This window comes from Epinephelus lanceolatus, chromosome 8, assembly GCF_041903045.1.
Source record: "Epinephelus lanceolatus isolate andai-2023 chromosome 8, ASM4190304v1, whole genome shotgun sequence".
NCBI classification, from domain to species: Eukaryota; Metazoa; Chordata; class Actinopteri; order Perciformes; family Serranidae; genus Epinephelus; species Epinephelus lanceolatus.
The window spans coordinates 27829666-27842118 of record NC_135741.1 but is presented as its reverse complement, the minus strand read 5'-3'; the positions used below and the strand labels follow the sequence as shown (position 1 = coordinate 27842118).

Here is a 12453-nt window from a genome sequence, read left to right as displayed (position 1 = left end):
GTAGAGAAGAAAAATTGAAGCCATTCTGTTGGAGTGTGAGCTCGAGGGCAATTTGCGATGTGGTTACATTTGTCACCTAACCACTGGACAAAAGGCATAAAGAGTTTTTAAAACTTTCCAAAAGGGGCTTTATTTTAAGTTATCTAGCAATGGTATAATTTACCTCCATTAAGAGGTTATTCTGTGTTTCTCATGTATGCTGACCAGTCGCAGCAGGTTTGGATAGAATATACTATTAAAAAATTGTAGAACCCTCTGGCGTTTATCCTACTAATCAAACAGCACTGTTCACAAAGACGTTTCATTTTACATTTGAAATAGAATATTAGTATGAACGGTAATTATCATCTGGTAAATGTAAAAAGGTTTCTCTATCACTACTTTCCAATTTCCTTCCCACGAGATGTGAACTTGGCATAAACTTGTGGAATTACAGCCAAAGCTGATGGGATTTTTGTCATTGGTTTTTAATGCATTTTGTGATTAAGTTGAAATTTGAACCAGCTGCTGGCTCAAGATGAAATACCAGGGTATCATCAAAGTCCATCAATCCAGTGACCAAGGTTGTACAGCACTGGACCAAAGTGCTAGATTGCTAGAATTCCTACTGTCATGAATAAAAAAGAAAACTATGTAAAAATAGACAAAAATGCCCTAAATATGTTTTCACAAGAGCCACCTCCTTTTTCTAACCAAGCCAAATCAGTTTTGGAGCTGCAAAATTGAAACAGCCAAGGCTGTGTGAGTTGCCAGTGAGTTCGTCACCTCCCACCCAGCTGTAGTCAAACGGCAATTAGAAAGAGCCTTGGAACCAATTTTAATGTGATGACATCCACTGATTTTTCATCTTCACTGACTAATGCCATCATTCTATAAAGCCTTTTTACCTAATGACTCACTTTTCCTGAATTACTTAAAAAGGCATGGAAGTGTGTTTTAATGCATCTAAAATTCAGGGCTTTAAATGAAGAAATGATGAAGCTGTTAGTGCAAAGACATGAGGTGGTTTTTTGCCAAGGACATTTTGGATCCCTTGTCCCGCTGCTGTGTTATCTACACACTACCGATCAAATTATACTTGCACTTAAGACCAACTCCAGCTCTTAGGCCTTACCTTGCCAACTTGTGTGACCACTAGACTCTTTATTTGTTTGTTTTTACTCTTGTTGAAAGTGTTTTATTGTTTTTCCACCAATGGATGGTGACTTCTTTTTGCAGTTGTTTTTATATGTGTGATTGTCTTTTTATGTCATCTACCTTCACTGGAAAGTGCTACTGTATGTGCACCTTGCTTTTAGAGTGCCATACAAATAACATTATCATTACTATTATAATCATGTCTTGCCTTGGTCAAGGGCAATGGCAGGGGAACGTGTAATGTAACATGCATGTGTTTAGCGTGGGAGGAAAATGGAGTGCCTGGAGGAAACTGACACATGATGAACATGTTAACGGTACAAAAGGACAAAGGTCAAGTCAAACCCAGAACTTTTCTGTGAGGCAAACCACTCAGCCACGGACACATTAAGATTATTATTATACAAATACATCAATATTGGAATCTTTCTAATTCTAAAGCTCCCATACAGCATTTTAACATCAACTATTTACTGTGAAATTATGGTTAACATGACCACCCCTGAAAAAACTAGCTATTAACCAGTGTTACTGCGAAAAACTAAGAATTTTATGGAAATTCATCTGCTCTTTTTCTTAAGAAGTAACAACTTCATTCAGCTCTGAAATGTCTACTTTCTCACATAAACAAACACACGATGAATTTGTCATTAGACATCTAACATCAAAGATGGAATGTGGTTTTGGGGGGGAAAATAATGAAACCATTTTCAAGCAGCCCTAATAGAAAACTCTGACATGCAGCCAAGTACAATAGCTGAGTCAAAGCCTTTTGTAATTACTCAAGAAGGAAAGAAAAAACACTTGTTCAGTGCAGCAAGGTCTAATAAAACCTTTTTAAATGGGTAAACCCTCAAAAATGTGACTGTGAGAAAAACTAATTTATTGAGAATGATTGTCCTAATTCCTACGTCCACAATATATGTGGGATGTTGCATTGAAACCTCAGAATCTAACGGTCGCTTAAGTGTGGCACATGAGTTATACTGTTATCATAATGTCTGGCTATTTTTGAAAGCACTCATCTTCTTTTCACAGGTGTAATTTTCAGCCATTTTCATGCAATACTTACAGCACAGTGATAGAGTTTAAGTCAATATTCTCACCATGTAGTATCCGGTCTTTTCTTCTTGGATACTGGAAAAACTGGCTGTGGCTGTAGAGGGAAGGGTTACTAATCACTAAGTAAATATGTGCTGCAATCAACATGTTGTCATATGTTGTTTTTTTGCTCAATAGCCACTGTGATTAGTTCTACAAAGTTACAGGCCACTCAACATTATCACTAGACATAATTTTGTTGTTAGGAAATTACGTATTTATTTCATTTAAGTTGATTGTGTGCTACAGTTTATAGCACTTTAAGAACTAGATTACAATCCCTTCTAAATGTAAATAACCACAAACACCCAAATCAAGACTACATAAAATGTATAACACTACAGTCCTCGAGTATTCAGCTCTCATAAGTATGTGTGTTGAAAGACCTCATTTTATCAGCCTGGCTTATTATCGACCACAATATTCTGCATTTTTTTGATTATCAGAATCCTATTCAAAAATCTGATAGCCAATAAAATCAATTGATAGAAAAATGCACTACTTTGACCCTGATGCTGCCGCCTCTCTGTCTATAGTAACCACTATGTTACCTCCCTCAATGTCCTGTTCGCATCACTCTCCGATTGGTTGCATGTCATGAGTGATAGCCTATCAATACCGAAGGCTGCCGTGCCTCAGAGGGCAGAAAGCAGAGAGCAGCCCAGCCTAGAATGTGGAGCTGTGTGTGGAATGTAGAAAGCAGATATTACTGAAGTTGTTAAATATCACAATCCAATAAAGTACTATTCAGATGGGATTAGTCTTACATAGGGATGTGGATTTATGTCAGTTTACCACAGGATGTCTGTAATATAAATGTCCGATTCGCACGGGACAAGAAATCTCCATAATTCTCCCAGAGATGGGAGTGGTAACTCGATGTGCACCCTGGCGTCACCTCCCTGTCGGGATGTGCGTGCTACGTTGCTTTCTGTAAGCATCAGCTGAAGGATGATAATAATTAATGATTAGCCCAATATGAAATATTGCCCATGATCAGGATTGTGTGTACACAATGATTAGATTTATTTTAGGCCTACCTAACACAACCAGAAGTCTCGTGGCTCTGAAAAGTGCTTTCTTCTCGACCTTTTTGATTGGTCTCCCACGTAGGGCTATGCGATCATTAGAAGAATGTCCAGTATCACGACTGCCGACAACACCGAATGCTTCTTCAAGCGCCTCCATCATCGAAAAAACGTGGAAAACTAGTTGTAAACAGGACGTGGCGAAATATTTACATACATTTTTACAGAGGATCACGTTCGCATGGGATTAATATTACCCAAGGTATTTTCTCCAGACCGTTTTACAGAAGGTAAAAGTCGCTGTAATTTTTACTGACATTATCCGTAATGATTACAGACATGGCCCGTTCGGACGGGACTAAAATCCCTGGTAGTAATTACTTTAGCCCACGTCTCCAGGTTAAACTAATCCTGTCCGAATAGGGCTTAAGATGAAGTTGCAAAAACACCCACTGCTTCTGCTGGTAACTTACTATTACTAACTGCTGTTAGCAATCAGTTGTATGAGTAGGTGAGAACTGCAAGGACAGGAAGAGGGAGTGATACAGCCTCTGAACACAGGCAAGTGATGACAACCGCCACCACACGCCACTGACAAATTCTATCTGCATTTGGCAGGTGGGTGCTAATGACAATCCATGGTTGTTACTAATGATTACATCTATCTTTTTAATATAAATTTCAACTTTTGGACAATGCTCTGGAGTTATTTTAAAATGTTGGGATCACAAGAGTAGGAAACAGTTCGACACAGCCACCGCTGAAATCTATGGCCCTGATCACACAGAAAGCATTTCAGCAGCTGAAGGCCTCTTTTTGTAATTGTTTTTAATGAGAATGAAGCTTTTTGCTCACAGTTTTTGCGCTGCAATGCACCTCGCGTTTTTTCTGCGCCCTAGGTCGCCTGCCGTGTTGCCATTTCCTTGAGTTAAATAAACTGCAACTCAGAGCAGAAAAGCATCATTTTCCCCATTGTCCAATCAGATAATTAGAGAGGCGGGCCTTGTGTGGTGGTCAAGGCAACAAGTTTACAGTTGCTAAACAATGGAGGAGAAAGTGGCGGTAGTGGTTGCTGGATACCCACAGCTATACAGTCCAATGAGAGACAGCAGGTTGTCAAACTGCCCCCGAGTCATCCCGACCAACTGGTGGTGTCAAACCCAGCACCCCCTTGCTGTGAAGCCACAGTGCTAAGAAAGCACCACCATGCCGCCAACTAATTATATCAGTGTAGCCTAATTTTTATCTGCAACTCTGCAGAGATATCAGGTTAAAACCGAGTGAATAGACATGCAGCAAAAAATAAAAAATAAAAATCTGTGCAGCACTCAAAGGTTGTTTAATGTCAACGTTATGAATGAAGCTTCGAACTATCGGTACAGCTCTAATGAATAGCACTGGTGGATGGTGAAAAACCATCATCTCCTCTCATCTAAGTCTGCTTGTTGTCTTCCCTCCACTCCCCTCTGTTCTCAGCGCGGCATCATGCAGTGAACCCCTAACTGTGAGTGACACATGACATTTGAGGAGTGATAAACATCAAAGAGGCCTAATTCTTACAGAGCGCTACTGCTGGTGTCTCCTGACAATTACGACACTGTTGTGAAGTGCTACGTTCAGAAAATGCCCACCACCTTCCTCCCTAAAAGAGGATTCGAAACCCAGATTGAGCACTTAGCATCACAGTGCTGACAATAAATGTTATTGTCCCTTCCTCAGATGCTCTCCAGCTCAAAACAGACTTAATGTTCACCTGAGGCAGAAGCAATGAATAAGGAGTACAGAGCTGATGGAAATGAGAGAAGCAAAGCAAAAAAAAAAAAAAAAGATAGAAATCTGCAAAGTAATTACACAGATAAGGCAGTTAGGTTAGACTACAGCCAGTAAGGGGAAAAAATGCAAATTATGTGCAATTACAGGACAGAATTTGATCGACGAAATCATGAGAACCAAGATACAAGGGAGTCGCATCCTGCATTGCTTTCATAAATACAGCTATTTCACCCTTCATTAAACACTGTGTTACCCTTGTGGCTCTATAAGCAGCATTTAGGCAGTAGCATGTTCCTTCCTCACATCAGGCATCCTATACGCTCTGCCTGTATTGCAGGCCTTTAAAATCTGTTGTATAATGTTGCATCTTGCATCAGGGAAAATCCTTACACTTAAACCGAAAATATCCCTTGGAGATTAGGAAACTCAATCTGGCTCGATAACCAACTAGATTATTCCTTCCAGCACTCCCAGCAGGCGAGCAGAACCTTTTAAACATTTAAGTCTGTATTGTCAACAGGATCAGGAACGTTTATACTTTTAGAGGTTTAAACCCCTACCAGATGGTAGCAGCACTGTTATATCATCCATCCTCCAGAGGATTAAAATGTAGGCTATCTGAACTCCTATGTATGCGCAACACATTCGTGCAGTACAAAATTTTAATGTTATGGGACGTCATTAGTCGGTGCAAATCTTAGACATTAATCTTGTTCACCACATCAGCGGGGGCTTCCATGAATAAATCCCAAACATAGGCTACATTGTTAAAGAAGGTAGTGTTTTTGATAATGAACACGCTGTAATCACTGTTCTACATTTGTTTTCAGCGAAGTGCCCAAAAGCATTGGTTTTAGGCGACTATATTTAATAGGATTACCTGCTACACATTATTGTAGATCCTTGCATTTTCGTTATTAGCAGCCTTTACCTGGTCTTTGTTTCTCAGAGTTATTACGAGATGGAGAGATGCAAGCCCCTTGGTGTTTGAGAGAGCATATTGAGCTACTCTGAGTCAGAGTCTGTTACAAATGACATGATACTGACTCTCATAACAGGCTGCTCCTCCATGAATTATTCCCTTGACCTGGGACCCGCTCAATCATAGAGCACACTTAATTAAGTTAAACCGAGAGCAATAAATAAGATGTATGACACATCAGCACTGATGCTTGTCCTCATCTGTTGACAAAAGCAGCGGGTCCCAGGTCAGGCCCAGGCAATGGATGAGACCAATCACAATGACATACAGTTCAGGTCAGGTCTCGAAAATTGATAGGAAATGTGAATATGATCAACAGCCCGCTGGCAACTCATGGCGCCGATTTACACTATATGCTGAAGATTTAATGCCGCTCTGTGACAAAGAAGCACCAAATCGCGGCTAGATGGATACCTCTGGTGCTCTCCCTGCCAAGGATCATCCCTGCGTCAGCGATGGCAGAGAAACAGACATCAGAATTCAATCTAGCTGCACCATCTGTTCACAGATACCAGGGCTGTCATTTGATATAGGCTGCCCATCAAGAGTGGAGGCCTCAAGTTCACCTTGCCATCAGAGATGCCTTAGACTCTGGTCTTATAAAAAGTGATGGATGAAGGCTGTAAAGCACCAGCTATACGGGGTCTGTCAAGGCCCACCACAATCATCACAGAGGAGTGAGGAGTTGAACAGAGTAAACAAGAGCACTGGAGCTTTAATCAGGGTTAAAGGATAAAAGCACACCATGACAGGAGCATGGCCGGTTAATTTGTCTTTTCGCATTATTAACTTTAACAGTATCAGCCTACTGTAAGAGTCTCCTGTCGCTGGTTGGTTTTTTTTGTTAGAGAAGATCAGGTCTGACAACATTTCCAGAGAATCCTGCTGGGTCATTATAGTTTCAGTGAACCAGAACATCTGATGTTTAATGAAACTTTTACTTTCTAAGGCGAAAAGAAAACTGAACTGAACTTAAAAGAAGCACAGTTGAACTGAGGTGAAATAAACTCAAGTGAAGTAAAGTGATAAAACTGTAAAAGAAAAATTGCTCGAGACAATTAAACAAAACTATTATATTCTTGTAGCTTTGCTTTCATAAGTGAAGGGTTATTACCAGCAATTTGGTAAATATTTAAGAGGTAGAATGGACCCACCACCACCCCCAACGTCTAACTTGCATAAAGACTTCAATTTCACAGGAGGTGTACCTTGCATGATTTCATATGACAAATACATTGATTGACTACTTTTATTTTCTGTGCCCCCAGTTCGGATTTGAGTGGATATGTTTGCTCAAAGGATGCACTCTGCTTTATGCAACAGTGGTGCTTCTCACTTCCGGTTTTAATAATTGCCATGGTCTCAGAACATATGATGAGACGCACTGGTTTTCAACTGCCCCTGGGAAGAATGAACATGTCCATTCTTCATTAAAAGCTCTGTTTTTCGCCGTCTATTTTTCTGTCTTCACAACACGCCATGTCAAATGATTTTCTCTGACTGTGATATTTCTCCGACTGCTGTCTTTCATCTAGTCTCTCCAGTGTGTGTGTGTGTGTGTGTGTGTGTGTGTGTGGTCTGTAAGTTTCATGGTCACAAAACCAATGCTACAAATGCTGCATCAGTTAAAACAGAAAAATTTAATAGTTCTCGATAATTCAGCGGTTGAAGTCCAGACACACCAGACCGACATCAAAGAACTAGTGGTGATGAAGGCTAACTGTTTCATTGCCTCGTGTTGCCTGTGTCTCAGCCAAGAAGTTGCAGTAAACACACTGCAAAGACCACAGCCAACTGCCAACTGGCATATATGCTTGTTGAGAAGGAATAACTGCCCATTCCAGCAGGTGGCAGTAATCTCTATTTGTCATTCAAAAAGGGAAACTAGACGACTTAAGGTGCTGACACACCAAACAGACATCAAAGAACAAGCGGCGACGAAAGCCAGCTGTTGCGTCGTCTATGTCGCCTCAGGTCGCCCTGTGTGAGTTGCATTTGAACGCACTACAAAGACTACATCCGATGGCCAAGTAGCACTTACATTGCACTTACGCCTGCGTGAGAGGAGTGAGAGAGTGGTACATCCTGTCAGCCAAGGGGTTTCCTATCTGTGCAGCCGAGCACCACAGCACCTCCACGGACTATTTCATCCAGACGGTCCCGGTGTTTCCTCCGCAGGCTCCACTGAACTCAGCTGGCGGACAAACCCGCTGCTTCTTCCCACATTAAGCTGAATAACAAACCAGGGCTTGGTGCCCCAGTTGGATCTAAACGGATAGCCAGGGCTAGCTGGGAAGCTAGCGGAGGCTAACTGGCTGTGCTTAACTCCAGTCATGCTGCGGCTAACGCTCCGCTAGCTTCACAGCTAGCCCCGGTTTATTATTCAGGTTAAAGTGGGAAGAAGCAGCAGGTCTGTGGGCAGCTGAGTGAAGTGGAGCCTGAGGAGAAAGCACTGGTTAGCCCCGGTTTCACTACAGGCAGATTCACTCGCTACAGGGGCGAGGAAATAAAACCTGAACAGCCAATCAGAGTGATCCCTCTCACCGACAAGCTCCGCCGCCGATTCAACATGCGCAATCGGCCGAAAAGCTGCCGCTGCCGAAGTGCCGACGGTGTGGGACACACCACAAAAACTAGGGCGACAGATGCTCACTGACGGCCCGACTTTGACCGATGGCCAACCATCGGCTTGGTGTGTCAGGGCCTTTACAGGATGGATTCAAGATGCTAGTTAGCCAGTTAGTACATTAGCAACACAACCAGATGTTGAAAGAACAAAGGATATTTACCATGTGCTAGCACACAATAACACAAACCATCACAAACTGTTTCTGCTAAAGAGCTAAATGACTAAAAAAAATAATCACAACTAACATAACAAATTTGTGTTGATCTCATGCTCTCTTGACTTTAGCAGTTTGTTTGACTTCCTCACTTCTGTCTCTCTTTTCCTGCACCGAGTTGCAGTCAGCCAATCAGAGAGGTTTTTCTCTTTGACAGACTAACCGAATCGACCGAAAAAGAAAAAGCCAACAGGGGCCAACAAGGATCAACTAGTGCCAATGGTGCGGGGCTCACAGCAAAGAACTAAGGCAACAAATTCTCACCGACAGCTCAACACTGACCAACAATTGACCATCACCTTGGTGTATCAAGGCCCCTATATGTCTGGGTCCTGGCAGAACAATGTTTGGGCCCAGACCCAAGGATGGAGAGGAATAGCAGGTTCATAAGACGGGGCGCAATTTGGTCATTTTGCTAACAAGGGGGATGATGTCTCTTCACATCCTTCCTCAAATCTGCTACTGGTTATTACCAGTCATTCTGTAATGACCCATTATTTAGTTAAATATAATATGGACTTACATGCAATGTGCAGACTGGCCTCTCTGCTGACGATGGTACCAAACGAGTTTGATGCCAGGCACTGATAGATGCCAACATCTTCCTCTTTGTTCAGATGGCTGATGTGTAGGTTTCCTCCCATTAGAGAATAACGTGACCCTGGTCTGGGCAGGATGAAAGAGTCATTGAGCTTCCACCTGCGAACATAAGCAGAGGATACAAAACAGAAACATGAGAAACTTTCAATTTCCTGCATTTTTCCATTGTTCACACCAACTGAGGCTGATGCAAAAAGTCCAATTAATTTAAAATAGAGAGTAGCCAGTACCCAAAAACTGTGACCAAACGGCCCTAATTGTGGATAAAGCAGAGAGAAATAATACAGTGTGATGTGTGTTGCAGCAAAACCAAAAAAATGAGTATAACTGAAAGGAGAAGCAATCAGCAACAGTCATTTCAAAAGACTGTTCATTTCTATTCAGGCTTTTTCTCACTTCAAACACATCTCATACTCACAAATCAAATGCTCTACATTCCTCTGACATTTCCGTTTTCCTTTCAGTCTGTTTGTCCATCAATGACAACCACATGAGGGAGGCCTTTTCACCATGAATCAAATAACCTCCCCCCAATCATAGTGATTATCAGACGGGAAGACCGAGCAACAGGACTGCTCGCACAAAATGGCCACATGTAAAGCACAGAATAATGGTGCTTTTTGATTAAACCTCTTGTTTTTTGAATAATGTGGGAGTCCAGCAAGTAAGTGTGTGAGAGAAAGAGGGAGAGACACCATCAAGATGGAACTGCCAGCAATCAAATTTTAACTGTACAAGACACCTATGTGGCTTGATTTAAGAGACTTAATGTTGTTCACTTTGCATAATTAAGGCTTATAGTCTAAGAAAACCTGCTGAGTTGATGATGCAGGTTCAACCAAATGCAGCATGCGACCATAACCTCCGAAATGATTTCGTCAACTACAAGGTTGAGTTTCAATTCACTGCGAACAGCACAGACTTTACAAGAACACATGAAAGGGATTAAACTTGTTTTGCAGAAAACTTCTGCAGATACATTTCATCAACTCAATAGGTTCTTGCAATTGTCTGTATTATACCCAGGCAAAGTTAGTGGGCAAATGGCGCTTTTTAGTCTCAAAGCGAATCACAGTCAAAAGGAAAGAAAATGAGACGAAAGAAGGGAGTAAACAAAGACTAACAAGAAAAGTGACACTTAGAAAAGGAGAAATAGCTTTTCATCGAGGAAATGAGGGACAATTAGGTTGAATGTTAGCTCCTCAGTCTTGATTAGATTCTCAAAGCTCTCTGACATAAAGGAAGCTTGAGGTTTCTATTTCTGACTTTCTTCCTCCCTTTTTCAGTGGGAAGGATTAAGACAAAGACAGCGGGAGGCAGGGTTGAAGAGGGGAGGGAATGGAGGGACATATGCAGCAGAGCGGTGCTCAACGGCAGATTGGCTGATTAGATTGATTTAGTGATTTGGTGTTGCAGCTGGAACTGGTCCAACAGCTCCAGATGAGACAAATCAAGGGGCCATGGTGACAACTTAGAGTGGGGGCTTTATGTGCTGGCGGTCATTGGGTAGTCTTAGACAAATTAATTTGTCCTCGGCGACCCTGAAATAGACCTGCCTTCATATGCAGCAGTGAAGAGCCACTCAGCATATGGTGTCCTGCTGCTGAATCTCACAAAGACCCAAAACTCATTTCCAAAGCTTCCCACAAGTGACCTTTGGTTTATAAAAAAAGGAAATTGCCGAGGCAATGACAGCACTGTGATGTATGCTGACTGAACTAACAACACAGCAATATGTCCATCTGAGTATATATGGCCCATCATTAAAAGCGGAAAAAGTATGATATCATAACAGCTTGTGATCAATCTGAAGATCACTTCTTAATGTGGTATATCAACTGCCACAGTTGGTGGCACTTGCTGTAATTAAAGAGCTCATTAAAGCCAAATTTGATTTGGTATGGAGCCGGGCATGCTCTCAGAACTTCAACTCAGAGGGGCCAAAAAAAAAAAAATTTGCAGATTTGAACTCATAAATTGGTTTTCATTATAAAAAAGTAGGACTATCCAGACAGGGAAACAGCGACTGATTGCTTAATAAGTATTCCAGCCGATCCAAGTGATAAGATCTTGTACATTCATTTCAATTTGTGCCCATTAGGCATAACACCAAGGATCTTCAAGCTACATTAACGGCCGCATATGCTGATGTTATGAGGGATCGTTTCAACCTATTACACATTAAATGCTTGGCTTTGCAATTTGTATTTAATTACACTGACAGGAGTACAACAGCTATGTGGCCCCATTTGATAGATTATGAATTAATAGCTTATGTGCTTGATGCACTTTAAAGCAAATCATTGTTTGTCATTTGTTTTCATTTGTTATCATTTCAGCGGCAGGGTAACTGGGCATCAGTTTGTTTCTAATACAATTGCCGCTCAGCCTCACAGGGCCCGCATGGTGAGGAAGGACAATGACTAGCAGCGTTTTTTCTGCAACTCAGTCCATCAAGTGATTTGAATCATGTTTATCATGTAGCGATAACCTCAGAATCAGATGCCCCGCGGCAATATCTGTGCAGCCTTGAGCAGTGAAGCTGTACATGAAATGTTACTGTAGCAAGCTAGGATATGGAAAGACAACTTCTGCCACATCATTTCTGGTATATGAAATACACTCTGCTGGTGTTTTTTCTTCTCCACTCGATCTTTGTCTCGAGAGCAGCAGAGTTTTGGTGCATGATTCTCTTGGGTCACTTGATCTTTTCAATGGTCAGTGATACTGATGACAGGAAGCTCTCCAAGTGAATTCTACAGCAGATCAATGTCCAACAACTGAATGAACCAACAACTGAGGCCAATTAATTCATCATTCTCAAATTAACCATGACTGACAGTGACACCAAGAGCTGTAGGCAGTGAGCAGCAGTGAGCCATAAGGTCCACAAATCCCAAGTATTCCCAGGGCAATAAATCCAGTCTTACTTGGTTATTAGGGCAAACGTTTCACTTGAGAGCTCTGGGGAAGTTCTGCGTCACAAAAA

General features: G+C 41.7%; 1 protein-coding gene across 1 annotated transcript in view; it reads right to left on the bottom strand.

Moving 5' to 3' along the window:
- Window positions 1–12453, bottom strand: part of cntn3a.1 (contactin 3a, tandem duplicate 1) — a 109173-nt gene that overhangs the window by 72411 nt on the left and 24309 nt on the right. Inside the window, exon 4 of the mRNA XM_033629325.2 lies at window positions 9388–9563. Coding sequence (XP_033485216.2) covers window positions 9388–9563 — 176 coding nt within the window. The remainder of the gene's footprint in view (window positions 1–9387; window positions 9564–12453) is intronic.